The 14,339-nt window shown below is 38.8% G+C and overlaps 1 protein-coding gene and 1 long non-coding RNA gene across 10 annotated transcripts in view; one reads left to right on the plus strand and one right to left on the minus strand.

The window, feature by feature from the left end:
- LOC148044625 (uncharacterized) overlaps positions 1 to 14,339 on the plus strand; it is a 156,944-nt gene that overhangs the window by 71,142 nt on the left and 71,463 nt on the right. The window lies entirely within an intron of this gene.
- Positions 1 to 14,339, minus strand: part of PTPRF (protein tyrosine phosphatase receptor type F) — a 624,376-nt gene that overhangs the window by 31,223 nt on the left and 578,814 nt on the right. For 5 of the 9 annotated variants that reach the window (XM_087719818.1, XM_087719822.1, XM_087719819.1 and 2 more), the window contains 3 exons: positions 11,456 to 11,571; positions 9,465 to 9,497; positions 6,277 to 6,374 (listed from right to left, as the gene is read on the minus strand). In XM_087719818.1, the coding sequence (XP_087575944.1) occupies positions 6,277 to 6,374; positions 9,465 to 9,497; positions 11,456 to 11,571 (247 nt within the window). The remainder of the gene's footprint in view (positions 1 to 6,276; positions 6,375 to 9,464; positions 9,498 to 11,455; positions 11,572 to 14,339) is intronic. The other 4 variants (XM_087719825.1, XM_087719823.1, XM_087719824.1 and 1 more) reach the window with 1 other exon arrangement.

The raw sequence follows: 14,339 nt of genomic DNA on the forward strand, positions 1-14,339 counted from the left end.
GGACAGGAAGGCCTGGAGGAATGTTGTCCATGGGGTCGTGATGGGTCAAACATAAATTTGCAACTAATATCATTTCATGTTTTTACCCCACAATCTGCATTATTCTGGCTGATTATACTGCATTTTGCTATAGGAAACAGAATCCTGAAGCAAATAATAAAAGTACATTACTATAAATAAATAAATAAATAAACAAACAAACAAACAAACAAACAAATAACCACAATATAAGTATAAGGCAGAGAAACGGCATTTGTTTTCCTACCTGTTCCCATTTAATTCTCTGTGCATTCATGTGGTTAATTAGAAGATGGCCACTGGATGCAGACAAATGTCATGTATTTCACTGAATAATCATCTCTCTACTGTCTACAGTTTCCCTGGCTTTCCATATTTTGCTTAATTCTTGTGGCAAGATACCATGAGATAATTCTCCATGGACTTTTTGGGCAGTGAATCCTACTATTACTGCTAATAAAGAGATCTGTCCTTAGAAATTGTTGGAGATGTCAAAGAAATAGTCTATTCATTTTCTTTAGGCATAAATTTGTTGGACATTTTTAAAGATCATTTATTTCCAGTTCTAATAAATATAGCCAATATTTGCTTGAGCTCAAATTAGAAAGACTGGAGCTAGAAAGCTGCAGATCAGAAATATATGAAATGCTAATTTTGAGAGATACTGTATTATTTTACACTATCATTAATGTCTCTTGTAAAAGTTCAGGAAACTAAAACTCCAAATGCTGCTTGCTGCTAACCTGACTTATAATCTTTTCAAGTCATACTCCTCCCCATTCCCCGTACATATCCCTGTCACAGTATTACTGTGCCCATGTAAAATAGGCTTAGCGTCCAATTATAATGGGTTTGTATGCAGGCATATAAAAAGATAATCCCAGATTGTTTTTCATTCAGCCCTTTGAAGTGACACCCCTTTTCTTAATAAAGGTGGATCAGCAATGTAAGCATCACAGTTCTCCCAGAATTCCTAGATTTTGCTCCTGCTTTTGATCACTAACCTTTAAATAGCTAGTGCTTCTCTAGAGCTTTTGGTCCCTAAACTTTTGCCTTTTGAATTCAGCATGTAAAGTGCCTTCTGAATCAATGGAGATATACTATAGCAGGGGGAGATGAGAAGCAGGAGACAGCAGAAACTAATATATATATATATATATGTTATATTTATGCTGATAAATAAATAAAGGGAGACTAGTATAGATCTATTTCAAGCTATTTAGCTCTCATCAGCTAGCCATACCCATGCTTGGAATCGAACCTAGCTGATGAGAGCTAAATAGCTTGAAATAGATCTATACTAGTCTCCCTTTATTTATTTATCAGCATAAATATAACAAATGTAACAAAAAGGCAACAGTAAAAAATATTGGGTTTCTGTCTGGATGGTCTCTTGTGACGAGCCGAAGACAGAGAGTGGAAGTGTGACCTTCCTCCCATATTTGGGCATACCAGGGGTTGTGACTTTAAATATAAATATATATATATTTATATTTATATGATATACATTTATTTTCTGCCTCTCCGCATATGAATGTTTGCTTGTGATTTAAACCTTTTGAAGCTGAAGAAGATCCTACAGAGTTTGATGCAAGCACAGGAAAACATTTATCTTGCAATGGAATTTCCTCCAACACAGCTAGTTTTCAAATTAATCATTTTCCCAGTAAATGCTTAATCACAGACAAACCAGATAGCAAACAAGACTCATGACAATTCCTGGGCTCCTAATATCATTATTTTGGACTCCATCACAGCAATAAGAGCACTACTGTGACTACTGCCAAGTTTCACCTTCAAAATATAGTTATTCAGAACTGCAGGAGATACAGAAAATGTAATGTGAGAATGATCAGATTAGTATGTGTATTGGTTTCAGAGAACACCATCAGAAAGCTGCTGTATATAGTTTTTATGTTATGGGATTTTATAGAATTTCTTAGCATGACAGATGTTTTGATCTTTATGATTGTTGTGATTTGTTGTAAACCATGTGGAATCTCTGGTATAAATTGTAGCAAAGGGAGAAAAGTTGTATTCAAAAGTGTTCAAATATGAAAGCGTTAAAGAGAGATCTAAATCTGATGTGTCAATCTAAGTTGTGGGCAGAGACAAAGCCTAGGGAAATGAAAACCAAGCAGCCAATCAGGGCAGGAAGATTTCTCTGTCAGGTGAACTAATGAAAAGAGGAAAGGAGGCAGCTCAATTTTGTCTTTCTCATTGCTTTTTCTCTCACAGGAGGAACTGAAGCATGTCTTTCCAGGATTTCTCCGATTAGAGTAATACTTCGCAATGTCACCTGGGATTCATTTATGTTTTCAGAAAATAAGAGAGTGAATCAGGTTCTTTGTACTGTAATGTGTAATTTGGACCCTTGTCCCATTTGACTCCTTCAGGCAGCAAGGAAGACATGAGTGACTGGATGGTTAAAGGCTACTTTGAGAGAAGCAATAATGCTGCTCGCCTTGAAAGAGGCAGTGATGTGCCCTGTTTCAAAAAAGCCATCTGTTGAACCATCCTTATTTGGAAACACTTATCTTGTGTTTAACTTCTCCTCTTGGAGAAAGCTTATTAAATATGAAGTAACTCAACTGCATGGATTATTGCCTTGTCGTGGCGTAGTAGAACTCAATAAAGATATGAGCTATGCCATGCAGGACCATCCAAGACGGACAGGTCATAGTAGAGAGATCCACTGGAGAAGGAAATGGCAACCCAATCCAGTATCTTTGCCATGAAAACCCCATGGACAGTGTTGTCCATGGGATTGTGATAGGTTGGACACAACTTCGCAACTAACAACAACAAATCAATTGCAGTCAACCCTAGAAGTTTAGGGTTGGTACGGGATGGAAAGAACATTGGTTACTCGGTTGGATGATCTATGCCAAGTTCTGGAGGACAATATGTACCTATATTGATCCTGTTAGAATTTTTAATGCCATAAACCAGGGTATCTTTCTGGACTATGGGAACTGAAGTTGGAAGCACTGATTTCCAGTTGTTCCTCCCCTATCTCAGTGGTTGGTTTAAATCAGAAGTGGTGACATCATTCAAATGAGCCGAGGTGGCGCAGTGGTTAAATGCAGCACTGCAGGCTACTGCTAGATCAGCAGTTCAGCGGTTCAAATCTCACCGGCTCAGGGTTGACTCAGCCTTCCATCCTTCCGAGGTGGGTAAAATGAGGACCCAGATTGTTGGGGGCAATATGCTGACTCTCTGTAAACCGCTTAGAGAGGGCTGAAAGCCCTATGAAGTGGTATATAAGTCTACTGCTATAAATTGTTGGGTACCACAAGCTTTGATTCTCTCCCTTCATCTCTTTAACATTTATGTAATGCTGCTGAAAAAGGTCATCTGTCAGACTGGTATGCATTATCAGCAATTACAGAATTAAAAGGAGGACTAACAGATACAGGCAAGATCCAATACCAAAGTAACAAGGTGAAAAAATATGGCTTAAGATATACAGAAGATACCAAAAAAACGTTTCAGATGCCTTAATTTACAGGAATAAAAGATGGGGAGAAGGCAAAACAGTTAGATTTGCAAGATTGATATTAGTTCCAGACCAGAAAGCAAATCCACTGGAAGCCTAAACCATCTTTATTAAGATTGTTTATAATAACAAGAGTCTTGAATTTAATCCATGTTTTTGCCTCATTGCTTAGGTAAAGAATCTTACTTATCTCTGTCAAGGTCACCCTTTGTATTCTGTATAGCAACACTCTGATGATTATCAGCTTTACACTGCCACTCTAGGCTGAATCAGAGACATTATGGAAATCTTCTCATTTGTAAACGCTGTGATGTTCTGGCTGGGCAAAAGCTCAAACTAGATCGTAGCAAGATAAAATTGCTGCTTCTCCAGAATTTTTCTTGTCCCAGCTATATTCTGAATGAGATTACCCATTCCCTAAAGAATATAGTTTGCAATCTAAGATTCCACAGGAATCTTCTCTTAACACCAAAGTTCAGACTCTTTCTGTTCTGCTTTTTCAGAATAAATCTTCTGCTTCTACTGAATGTACCAGGAAAAACAATGTCTGTATCATTCTGATCCTTGACCCATTTCAGCACTGGAATAGCTTTTCCAAGGTCTTCGTTGCTATTCAACCCCTTGCTAATATGTAGTATATTTCTTGACTGATGATTCCTTTGCTGTTAATTCAGTAGTCAATCCTAAAAGGAAAAAACCATCTGCTAGGTTGATATCATTGTCAATTCTAAGGCTGGTTACTATACCTGTGGTCATTAATCTGGTCTGTATACTTAAGTTACATGTTTTCATTGTGCTCCTTGAATTTCATTACTAGAGCTTGCAGATTATTTCAGGGTAGTGTCATCAGCACAATACAGGCTATTGGTTTTTCTTTCTCTAGTTTTAAAACTACATGCAACTTCTTCTAAGCTACCTTCAATATACATTTTGCAAAGAAGCTGAATGAGCATATTGCTTTGCTCGCTCCATTGCCAACCTAAAGCTAGAATATTTTGCCCTGTTCCTTCCATACCAAAGTTTTCTATGTACAGGATTTCTGTCCATACTGTGGTTTCCTAACAGGTTTATAGAAAATTGAGATGTTCTAGAATCACCATTTTTAAGTATTCTTCTGACCTTTTAAAAAGCCAGCTTGGATATCTGGCATCTACTTTTTCATATTGGGCTCTAATTTGCACTGGATGGGCCTAAGCATTATTTTGCTAACTTGTGGAATTAAGGATATTGCACAAATAGTTGGCAGATTGATTTCTGTGGGCTACAATTTGGTTCTTAGGGTTTGCTGGTAAAACATAATTAGGACTTTTCCTGAATCTTTTGTTACTTGCCATAACCCTGTAGATATTCCATCAATTCCTGTAGATTTCCAATGTGGTAACGACTGAAATGCTGATCTAGCTTAATTTTTCAGAACCCGACCTTTTTGCAAGTACAGAACATCTTCTAGTATAACTTGGATGTTAACATCTATATTGAACAGAATTTTTGCATGTTCCTTCCATCTTTGTTCAGTCATCTTTAATTCAAGTATTATCTGTCTGTTAGTGTCCTTTAGCATACCAATTCAAGGTTTCCTTGTTTTTCCATCTTTTATGTCTTTACAGGTGTTGTAATACTGCATCTTGTCTCTTCTAAAGGGTCTCTGAAATTCCTTCCTATCTTTCCTTCCTGTCTTTCTTGGCTTTGGCTTTGGCTTCTCTTTTCTTCATGACAATTTCCGCTATTTCTTGTAACTTCCATTTTGCTTTCTTCTCTTTCTTGATCTTTGGCAGTTTCTTTTCAGATTCATCCTTAATAAAATTTTTCACTTTATTTTACAGCTCCTAATTTCCAACAAAGAGGTTCAGGACTTCAAAGCAATTCCTGTTTTTTAGTACTATATGTACCTGTTCTTTAATTACAGCACTGATTGCTAATAGATTCCCAGCTCCAATTCAATTAGCTGTTCTTCACCTTTAAGACTACATATCTTTGCTCCAGGATAGATTACTGATGGCCTCTTTGAAGTGAAATCTGCCTAGTCACTGCTTGCTTGTGGGAATGTATTCCTACAACAATTCAGAAGGACAAAAACTTGAAGACAGCTCTTCTCTGTGGAGGCTCTCATGCATTGGAACACAATGACCCCAGAGTTTTACCTGGAACCCCACTTTGGGAAGATGTTAAAAACTCTTTTGTGGGCATTTAGAGTTTAGTAAAATAGTTACGATGGGAGATTAAAAAAATTAATTTTCAATTCAGCTTTTGTTTTGTATCATTGTGCCATTTTTACTCTTCCATTTTATGTAAACCACCAGGAGTCATGACTGAGCTAAGAGTAAATAAGTAGATGTTAGAAGACTTGAGAGCGGAGTACTTAGTAGTCAAACAGTGGAATTTCATAAACTGTGAATATGGATATGATTATGTTATTACACAGTCAACTACAGCACAGACTGTTACTCTTTTTAAGGATAAAGGATAGCCAGGTTTTTTCTGGAGAACCAGTCTGTTCTAGTGGTTAAAGCACCAAACCTAAAAGCAAGAGACCGTGAGTTTGTCTTGCCCTAACCATGAAAGTCAGATGGGTGATCTTGGGCCAGTCACTCTCTCTCAGCCCAACCCAACTCACAGAGTTGTTGTGAGGAAAATAGGAGGGTGAAGGAGTGTTGGACATGGTCGCTGCCTTGAGTTATTTGTAAAAATAGTGATATAAATAATAATAATAAAAATATTGAACTATTCCCTCTCGGCAACCCCGCCCCCAATCTTCTCACCTCATATTCCTGGGAGAATTTCAGTCCATCGTTGGCTTTCAGTCTGTCAATATTGTCAGCAAGGTCGGTTACTGGAATGGGAGGATGGTCACGCATGCCTATCAGATGAAACAAAACAGAGGGGGACATGGTATCAGGAAGAATAATTATTTAGCTAGGGAGAGGTCTTCTTTCATATGTGCATAGTGGAGCTGATGGCAATGAATAGCAGTAGCACAGAAAACGGGACATGAAGAAGTCAATGTGGCATGCGGTGCCTGTAAAAAGGCAGAAAGTATCTGTTCATGCTTAGATGAGACAACAATCAGCCAGGTGGTTTCCAAATATAACAACATCCTAGAAAAGGTGAAAAGCCTTGAAGAGATGCTCCTGCATGTCCTTAGGCTAAACTAAGGTTTCAGGGACAGCAATAAAGCTCCTGAAGAATGGGACTGTGTATCTATTTCGTATCAGCAATATGCAGTACAGTGCAGAAACAGAAATTGTGAACAGTTGCTTGAGGAACAATTTCTCTCAACAGCTTATTTATCATAAAGTGACTGGGGCAGACAAGTCATACGCTGTATGTCCACTGTAGATGCATCAATAAACCTTATCATTTAGAAAGACTGTGTATTAACTTTCCTGAGTATGCATTCTGGATGAGAGTATACAGCGCAACAAAACAAATTTACAGAATTCAGTAAAATCATTTGAAGAGAGATGGTATCCTATCTATTTATAATATGAAAATATCTCACTAGGACAGTTTGCACCATGTTTTGTCATTTGCTGAATGACGTCGTTTAGGTAATGATGTCACCCTGCAAATAATTGAAATGGACATAAATGATAAATATTGATATAAAGGCTATCCTTTGTGTCATTTTCATACAGTCTATATCAGTGATGACGAACCTATGGCACACGTGCCACAGGTGGCACGTGGAGCCATTTGTCAGGGCAAATTCACCCTTCACCCTGAGTTCACCCTTTTCTAAAGCCATGTTTTGCCCTCCCCAGGCTCCAGAGGCTTTATAGGAGCCTGGGGACGGCGAAAAGAGCCTCCCCCGCCCCCCCGGAGGCCCTCCGGAGGCTTCGTGAGCTTTCCTGGAGCCTCGGGAGCACCAAAAACGGCCCTAAAGGCAAACCGGATGTTCGGGAACGGACTTCCTGTTTGCTCGGAGGGTCGTTTTGACTGCTCCCGAGGTTTCAGGGAAGCCTCCTGGAGGTCCCTGAAGCCTACGGAGGGCTTCCGAGGGGGCAGGGGAGGCTGTTTTTGTCCTCCCCAGGCTCCTATAAAGCCTCTGGAGCCTGGGCAGGGCCAAAAAAGCATGCAAAATAAGGGGGGTCGCACCTATAGTGCACGCATGCGCACTGGGGGTGTATCGTACATTGCATTATCAGTGTGGCATGCCTGCACACGACCCCCCCCTGCACTCCCCCCACTTATGGCACGAGAGCCAAAAAAGGTTCGCCAGTAGGGGTGGGGAAGGAAGAGAATTCCTGGGTAGAAATTTGGTCCACTGTATCTGAAATGTACAAAATAGGAGTCTGTTAAGCTATGGTCTCACTAGCACACTAGGCTTTGTTTCCACATCCGACATCTAATTTTGCCTTTGTTCTTTGGTAATAATAAAAGATGTAAGATCAAGGTAGAATCTGTCAACTTCTAAAGTATTGCCATGATTATTATCAGGCTTGCATGGAAGGGGAAATTCCATGCATGCCTTCAACCGGAGTCAGAGCTCATGTCTACAACCTCGTTGGAGAATATGAATTATGACGCAGAACAGAAGGGAGGGGATACAGGGGGTGAAGTTCAAATGCAATTAAGCGAAAACAGTTTTGGCTCCACAGGAGTCCACACCGATCCTAATAAATGATTGGATTTCTTTTGAACTTTGTCTCGGGGCTTGTAAATTAATTAGGTCGTCTTCTGGGAACTTCACAGAATCAACATAAATTTAGCTGCTTCATTGGACTACTTTGGTGCAATGCACTTGGCATTTTTTTACCCAGGAGTAGGGGTGGGGAAGGAAGAGAATTCCTGGGTAGAAATTTGGTCCACTGTATCTGAAATGTACAAAATAGGAGTCTGTTAAGCTATGGTCTCACTAGCACACTAGGCTTTGTTTCCACCTCCGACATCTAATTTTGCCTTTGTTCTTTGGTAATTCTTTAAGCATCAACATTCATTTCCTCTTCCTTCTTAGAACATGAACACCAACTTCTATAACCCTGTGGGGCCAATCAATTCACACATGTTTCTTTGCTTGCAAAACATCATAATATCCCTAAAATAATGCTTGTCTTACTTGAAGTTCTGTAAGGTGGAAGGAAGGAAGGAAAGAAAGAAAAAGAGAGCTAGGAAACCTAGACTGAAAATGTTTCAGGAAGGTACAGGTAGTCCTCGACTTACAACAGTTCATTTAGTGACCACTCGAAGTTACAACAGCACTGAAAATAGTGACATAACCATTTTTCACACTTATGATCCTTGCAGCGTTCCCATGGTTACATGATTTACACTTGGATACTTGACAACTTACTCATATTTATGACAGTTGCAATCTTCAAAAGTCATGAGATCCCTTTTGCGAACTTCTGACAAGCAAAGTTAATGGAGAAACCAGATTCATTTAACAATCATGTTACTAATTTAACAACTGCAGTGATTCATTTAACAAATGTGGCAAGAGTCATAAAATGGGGCAAAACTCACTTATCAACATAAATATTGGGCTCAATTGTGGTTGTAAATTGAGGACTACCTGTATTGCCAAGAGAATAAAAGTTGAAGTGCAATTCAGAGGATGATTAAGTCTAAGCCTACTGGACCAATTTTGGGTGGTGAGCATTTCCACAAAATATTACAAATTAGCTCGTCATAGTCTTATCCAAGGACTACAGTTTCATGTTTCAGCCCAGCTGGGAACTTCAAGATTTCTGATTGGAACTGCTTAGAAGAGTGTGAACCTTTAGACTCTTTTTCTTTCTTCCTGTGCAAGCCGGAGCATCCTACACGAGAAGCACCAAAAGCTTGTTCTGATGAAACATCCTGGCTTATTAGAAAGTGATCATGATTAGAAAGTGATCTAAATCTGTGGTGAGTGAGGTCGACCTTCATGATGCTGAACAAAGGAGATGGGAAAGAAGGAGTTGCGTGGAGTGAGAAAAAAAGCAAAGCAGGTGGAAAGAAAACTAACTTGATATGTTCGGGCAACTGGGGCCACTGGCACCTGTAAGAACAGAAATCCCATTACTGTTGCTGAAGGCAAAGTTAAGGAGTAAGAGAAGGTCAAAAGGTAACACAAAAGTCCTCATCACCACCTTCAAAACCAAGTTTGAGGATAACAATTTTAGCTTGACATTAGTTACACATATGGAAGCATAGCAGGGGTGGGTTGCTCCCGGCATTACTGCCGGTTCGGTATGCGTGTGCATTTGCACAAAAATAGGTCTGCGCATGCACAAAATGTTAAAAAAAGAATAAATAAATAAATTTGTGAAATTACAATTGTTCTGTGCATGCGCAGAACTGAAAATCAAGATGGCGGCCCCATGGGAGAACCAGTTTGGGGGAATGGCAGGCCTGGGTCGCTGCTGGTTCCAGCGACCCAGGCTGCCAAACAACTATTGGTTCAGCATAACGGTCCGAACCAGTAGGAACCCACCTCTGAAGTATAGTAGGTACAGTATTAAAACGATATCAGTTACAACAAGGATTATTTTACAGGTAATTTTATCACCAATGTTATCTTGTCTCAGGTAACAATAGTTAGGATTGTCTCAAATCTTAAATTATCTGGCCTTTTCTCAAGACATGCATTCTTTGTTACAGGAATCTTATGACCAAAGTGCAGTCAGAATTTATTCAATCACATAACAGCAATACGTTACCAAACCTGCCTCAGCTGAAAATGAATATGAATATAAAGAAAGTGACAACTCATGTAAGAACTGTTTGTGAAGTAGAAATTATTAAGGCAGAAAGTTTTATTCTGAATTAGAGCAGTTTAATTAATTATATACTAAGCAGGGCCTTTCATATTTGAGTTGTTACCAAAGGTAACAAACTACCAGTCTGCTGGTGATTTAGTGGTTGTCTGGTTCCAGAGATTATCTATTCAACTCAGCCTAAAGTGAGATTAGATGGAGGAAACTGATAGTTCAGACGGTAACAAAAGTATTCATCTTGAAAATCAACTAATAAAAATAAAATGGTGCAAAGAATAGAAGCAAGTTCCAGACTGAAAGTAAAAACTAAACTGCCTTCCTCAAGCTATTATTTTTTAACACAGACATGGACATTTTATGGTGTCCGAGACACATTTGGCCCTTTGGCTGTCCCTATCCTGAGGTTGATCAGAGATCAGAAATCAAATGTAGGTAAGTATACTTCATGGATGCAATACAACTGCATTACTTCTATTTTGAAGGCGATGGCTATGATTTTCAATTTATGTATGTATGTGAGTGTAGGCCTACGCTTTGGGCCAATCCTCCACTACAGTCCCAGTTTTCATGTGGCCTCTTAGGAAAATTAATTGCCCATCTCCCACTATATATATATATACATGCAATCTGAATAGCCCTAACCTTTAGTCTGTTTCTAAGATGACCTGTGCAAAGTAATCATGTCCAGTTGTAGAGTAAGAAAAGGCTTCATGCGGCCATAAACAAACTTGCAGATCTCACCTTGAAATGCTTCTCCGCCCCCATATCATTTAGGGGGAAAAATGCCCCAACTTGATGTGTAGAGCTCAGAAGCCAAATATGTCCTTTTTTAATTACTAAAATGGCTTACATGCTTTATAAAGTCCATCACCTAAGGAAGGCAGGATGGCAAGTTATTTCGCATGAACGAGTGAGAAAACAAATCAAATCTTTCCCAGATGAGAGTAAAATAACCTCCAAAAAGCAATAAATCTAAAAAATGCTGCCTTATGAAGAGAGACTGCTGAGGGTCAGCAGCAAGTAATAATTTAACATGTCATAAGGACCAGAAGGTAGGGAGCTCTTCAGGAACCAAATCAGGAGCCAGCCAACTAAACCTGCCAACCTGATATCTGATCTATCAGCAGATTGGACTTTCATTTGGCTGATTAATTTGAACCTGGTATGATAGGTACACCCAGTGAAGAGATACACGTAATATGAGAGGTAACTATCCCTGGACAATATAACTATAGCCCACCTGGGGTTTGGTAGTTAAGTCGCCTCATTTCAACAGGGTCAGAGGAGTGGGCCAGCAAGGAGTCCTTCAGGCCAATGGAATGTTCATCCTTGGATGAGGGTGAATTGGCCCTTTTCCTAAGGAAAAGAAAGAGAAAGTTATACAAGATAAATTTGGGAAACAATCACAAGATCCCGGCAACAGTCTCAGAAACATATATAGCAGCAAGCAAAAGGACTATTAAAGCCCTCTATCTGACAGGAACGCAATGACAAAAACTTGCCATTCCTCTTTCGCTTCATATTTATTTGTAAGGGACTATTTCCTATGGAAGAATACAGAAGATTCTCTCTATTAAAAATTATTTTAAAATGTGAAGAGTTGTAATGTACAAGGATAGAGGGTCTTTTGGGTAAACGTTATTGGTCCATTAATACTTGTCTTGAATGGCTGAAGCCCCCCTGCCCCCCAGCATTGTTAATAGCATAATAAAATACATGGTTATCTCTTTGTGTTATATTTATGTCCATAGTTCTGCAACCCTATCCTGGTAGATTTCACTAACTAAGCAGAGAAGAACCTGTCCAGAAATTAAGTGGGACAGATTTGCAAGATATTTTGGGATGGAAAGAAATATTATTGGTGGGGTCACTGATTACCATTAACCCACATGACTCCATATGGTTCTGTTGCTTCTTAGCATTCACCTAATGCATGTTACAAAACCTTTCTTTTCACCTAACCCAACGGTTACATACAGTATGTGCGTATGTTTGCATGCATAAGCGTGCATGCATGCAAGCAAGTGCACACAACTGGCTGTTCAAATCTCTTGAATATAGGTAAAGGCATTCTGATGCACTCCTAGACAAGACAAAGGACATTTTGGTGAGTGAATGTCTTCCTGTGACAAAAGCTCATTTTTTAAAAGGAAAAAAAGTACCACAAAACTGCAGAACAGGAAACTACTTGCAACTTATAGGAATTAGTGAGAGTCAGGTTGCTCCAGCAGATGCACTGCTGTTAATATTTTTTTCATATCGTTTTCTATGAACTTACAGGGGTAAAAACTGTTCAACATATTTATTATATATCTTTATATATTTGTAGCATAAATTGGGAGGAGATCATTTATAAAGGAGCTGCATGTCAGAAAAAAGTATGTCATCAATCTGAATTCATTACTCGAACAAAAGTACATAGAAAAATGCCAAACTACTTTGTTTTGGTCTCTAATTTCTGTTAAAAGTTACTACTATAATAGAATTACTTTGTTTTACCAATGATCAGTTAGGTAACGAAAGAAGAAATCTGGTTGATAATAGGAAAAAGGAATCATTCAGAACAAGGCTTATGGAACTGATTAATAGAATATGCCACATTCTTAGTCAAACTTTCTCATTGTAGACATGTATATATGTAAACCGGTAAAGGTAAAGATTCTCCTTGCACATATGTACTAGTCGTTCCCGACTCTAGGGAGCAGTACTCATCTCCACTTCAAAGCTGAAGAGCCAGCGCTGTACTAAGACATCTCCATGGTCATGTGGCCAGCATGACTAAATGCCTAATGTCCCTATTTTTCTATTTGCACTTTTTATGTACTTTCGAATTGCTAGGTTGGCAGAAGCTGGGACAAGTAACGGGAACTCACTCCATTATGGGTAGCTAGGAATTTGAACCGCTGATCTTTCTGATCGACAAGCTGAGCATCTTAGCCACTGAGCCACCAAGTCTCTTAGACTTAAACAGACAAACTCTAAAACATGGTCATCTTATTTGTGAAGTTGTTTATTTACTCTAAGAATGACATGAAGTAGGTAAAGAATGAAGAAGTATGGCACAGTAGCAAGAAAGCCAGAGAAATATCAAAAACCAGACTGGTTTGAGCAGTACATATTTTGGTTTTAGCAAGATGAAATTTTGGATCTCAACATATACAACAAAAAGAGAAAGATGCTAACTACCTTTCCTGTTTGCTAGATCCACGGAAGCAGAAATAAAAGAGGAAACCAGGATTATTCAAAGATACTAACCATATAGGCAATAACCTAAAGTCACTTTCTTTCCCTCCACCTTGGAACCATGCATTTGTATATAGCAAAGTTATGGTAGATTGTTTGGGTAAGAGATGGAAGACAAATAAATAAACTGTTGCTACTTTAACATCACAGGCAGATGACACTGGACATTCTTGCCAAGAACGTGGTCGCAGCTAACATGACAGGACCTCCTTCTGCCCAAACACAGAATTCTATATTTTCATGGATTAAAGCACCAAGCCTTTCAATAAAGTTATGGGGTATGTGGGGGAGGAGAGACTTCTTGGGCATAGATAGATATATAATTTAAGCAATAGTAATCTATAAAATTTAACCAAGCACTTATATGAAGTTGCTCAGTCTTATTAGAGATAGGAACCATGTATAACCATTTGTTTAGCTACTGTTTAAAGTTACAATATTGAAAAAAGCATTGAAAAAGTGACTTAGGACTGGGCCTTGCACTTATAAATTCTGCAGCATCCCCATGATCATGAAATCAAAGTCTGAGTGCTTGGCATCCAGTACATATTTACAGGGGTTGTAGCGCAACAGGATCATGTCATCGCAAGTTTCTGACAAAGCGTAATCAATGAGGGAAGCTGAATTTACTTAAGAATTGCCCAATTCACTCAACTGCAGTGATTCACTTAACAACTTTGTAAAATTGGGCATGACTTATTTAACAACCACCTTGCCTAACAACAAAAATCTGGTCCTAATTGTGGTCATTACTAAAGGACTACTTGTATACACAAAAAGTTTATCAAATGTTGGCAGGTTCGTTCATTCATTCCATTCCAAAATGAAATGCATGGACTGTTATCTCCCATCCACCATTGCCCTACAAGTTAGCAAAGCTT

Source organism: Thamnophis sirtalis, unplaced genomic scaffold (genome assembly GCF_051295495.1).
Source record: "Thamnophis sirtalis isolate CommonGarterSnake01/CBP01778 unplaced genomic scaffold, rThaSir2_p1.2 scaffold_7, whole genome shotgun sequence".
Classification (NCBI taxonomy): Eukaryota; Metazoa; Chordata; class Lepidosauria; order Squamata; family Natricidae; genus Thamnophis; species Thamnophis sirtalis.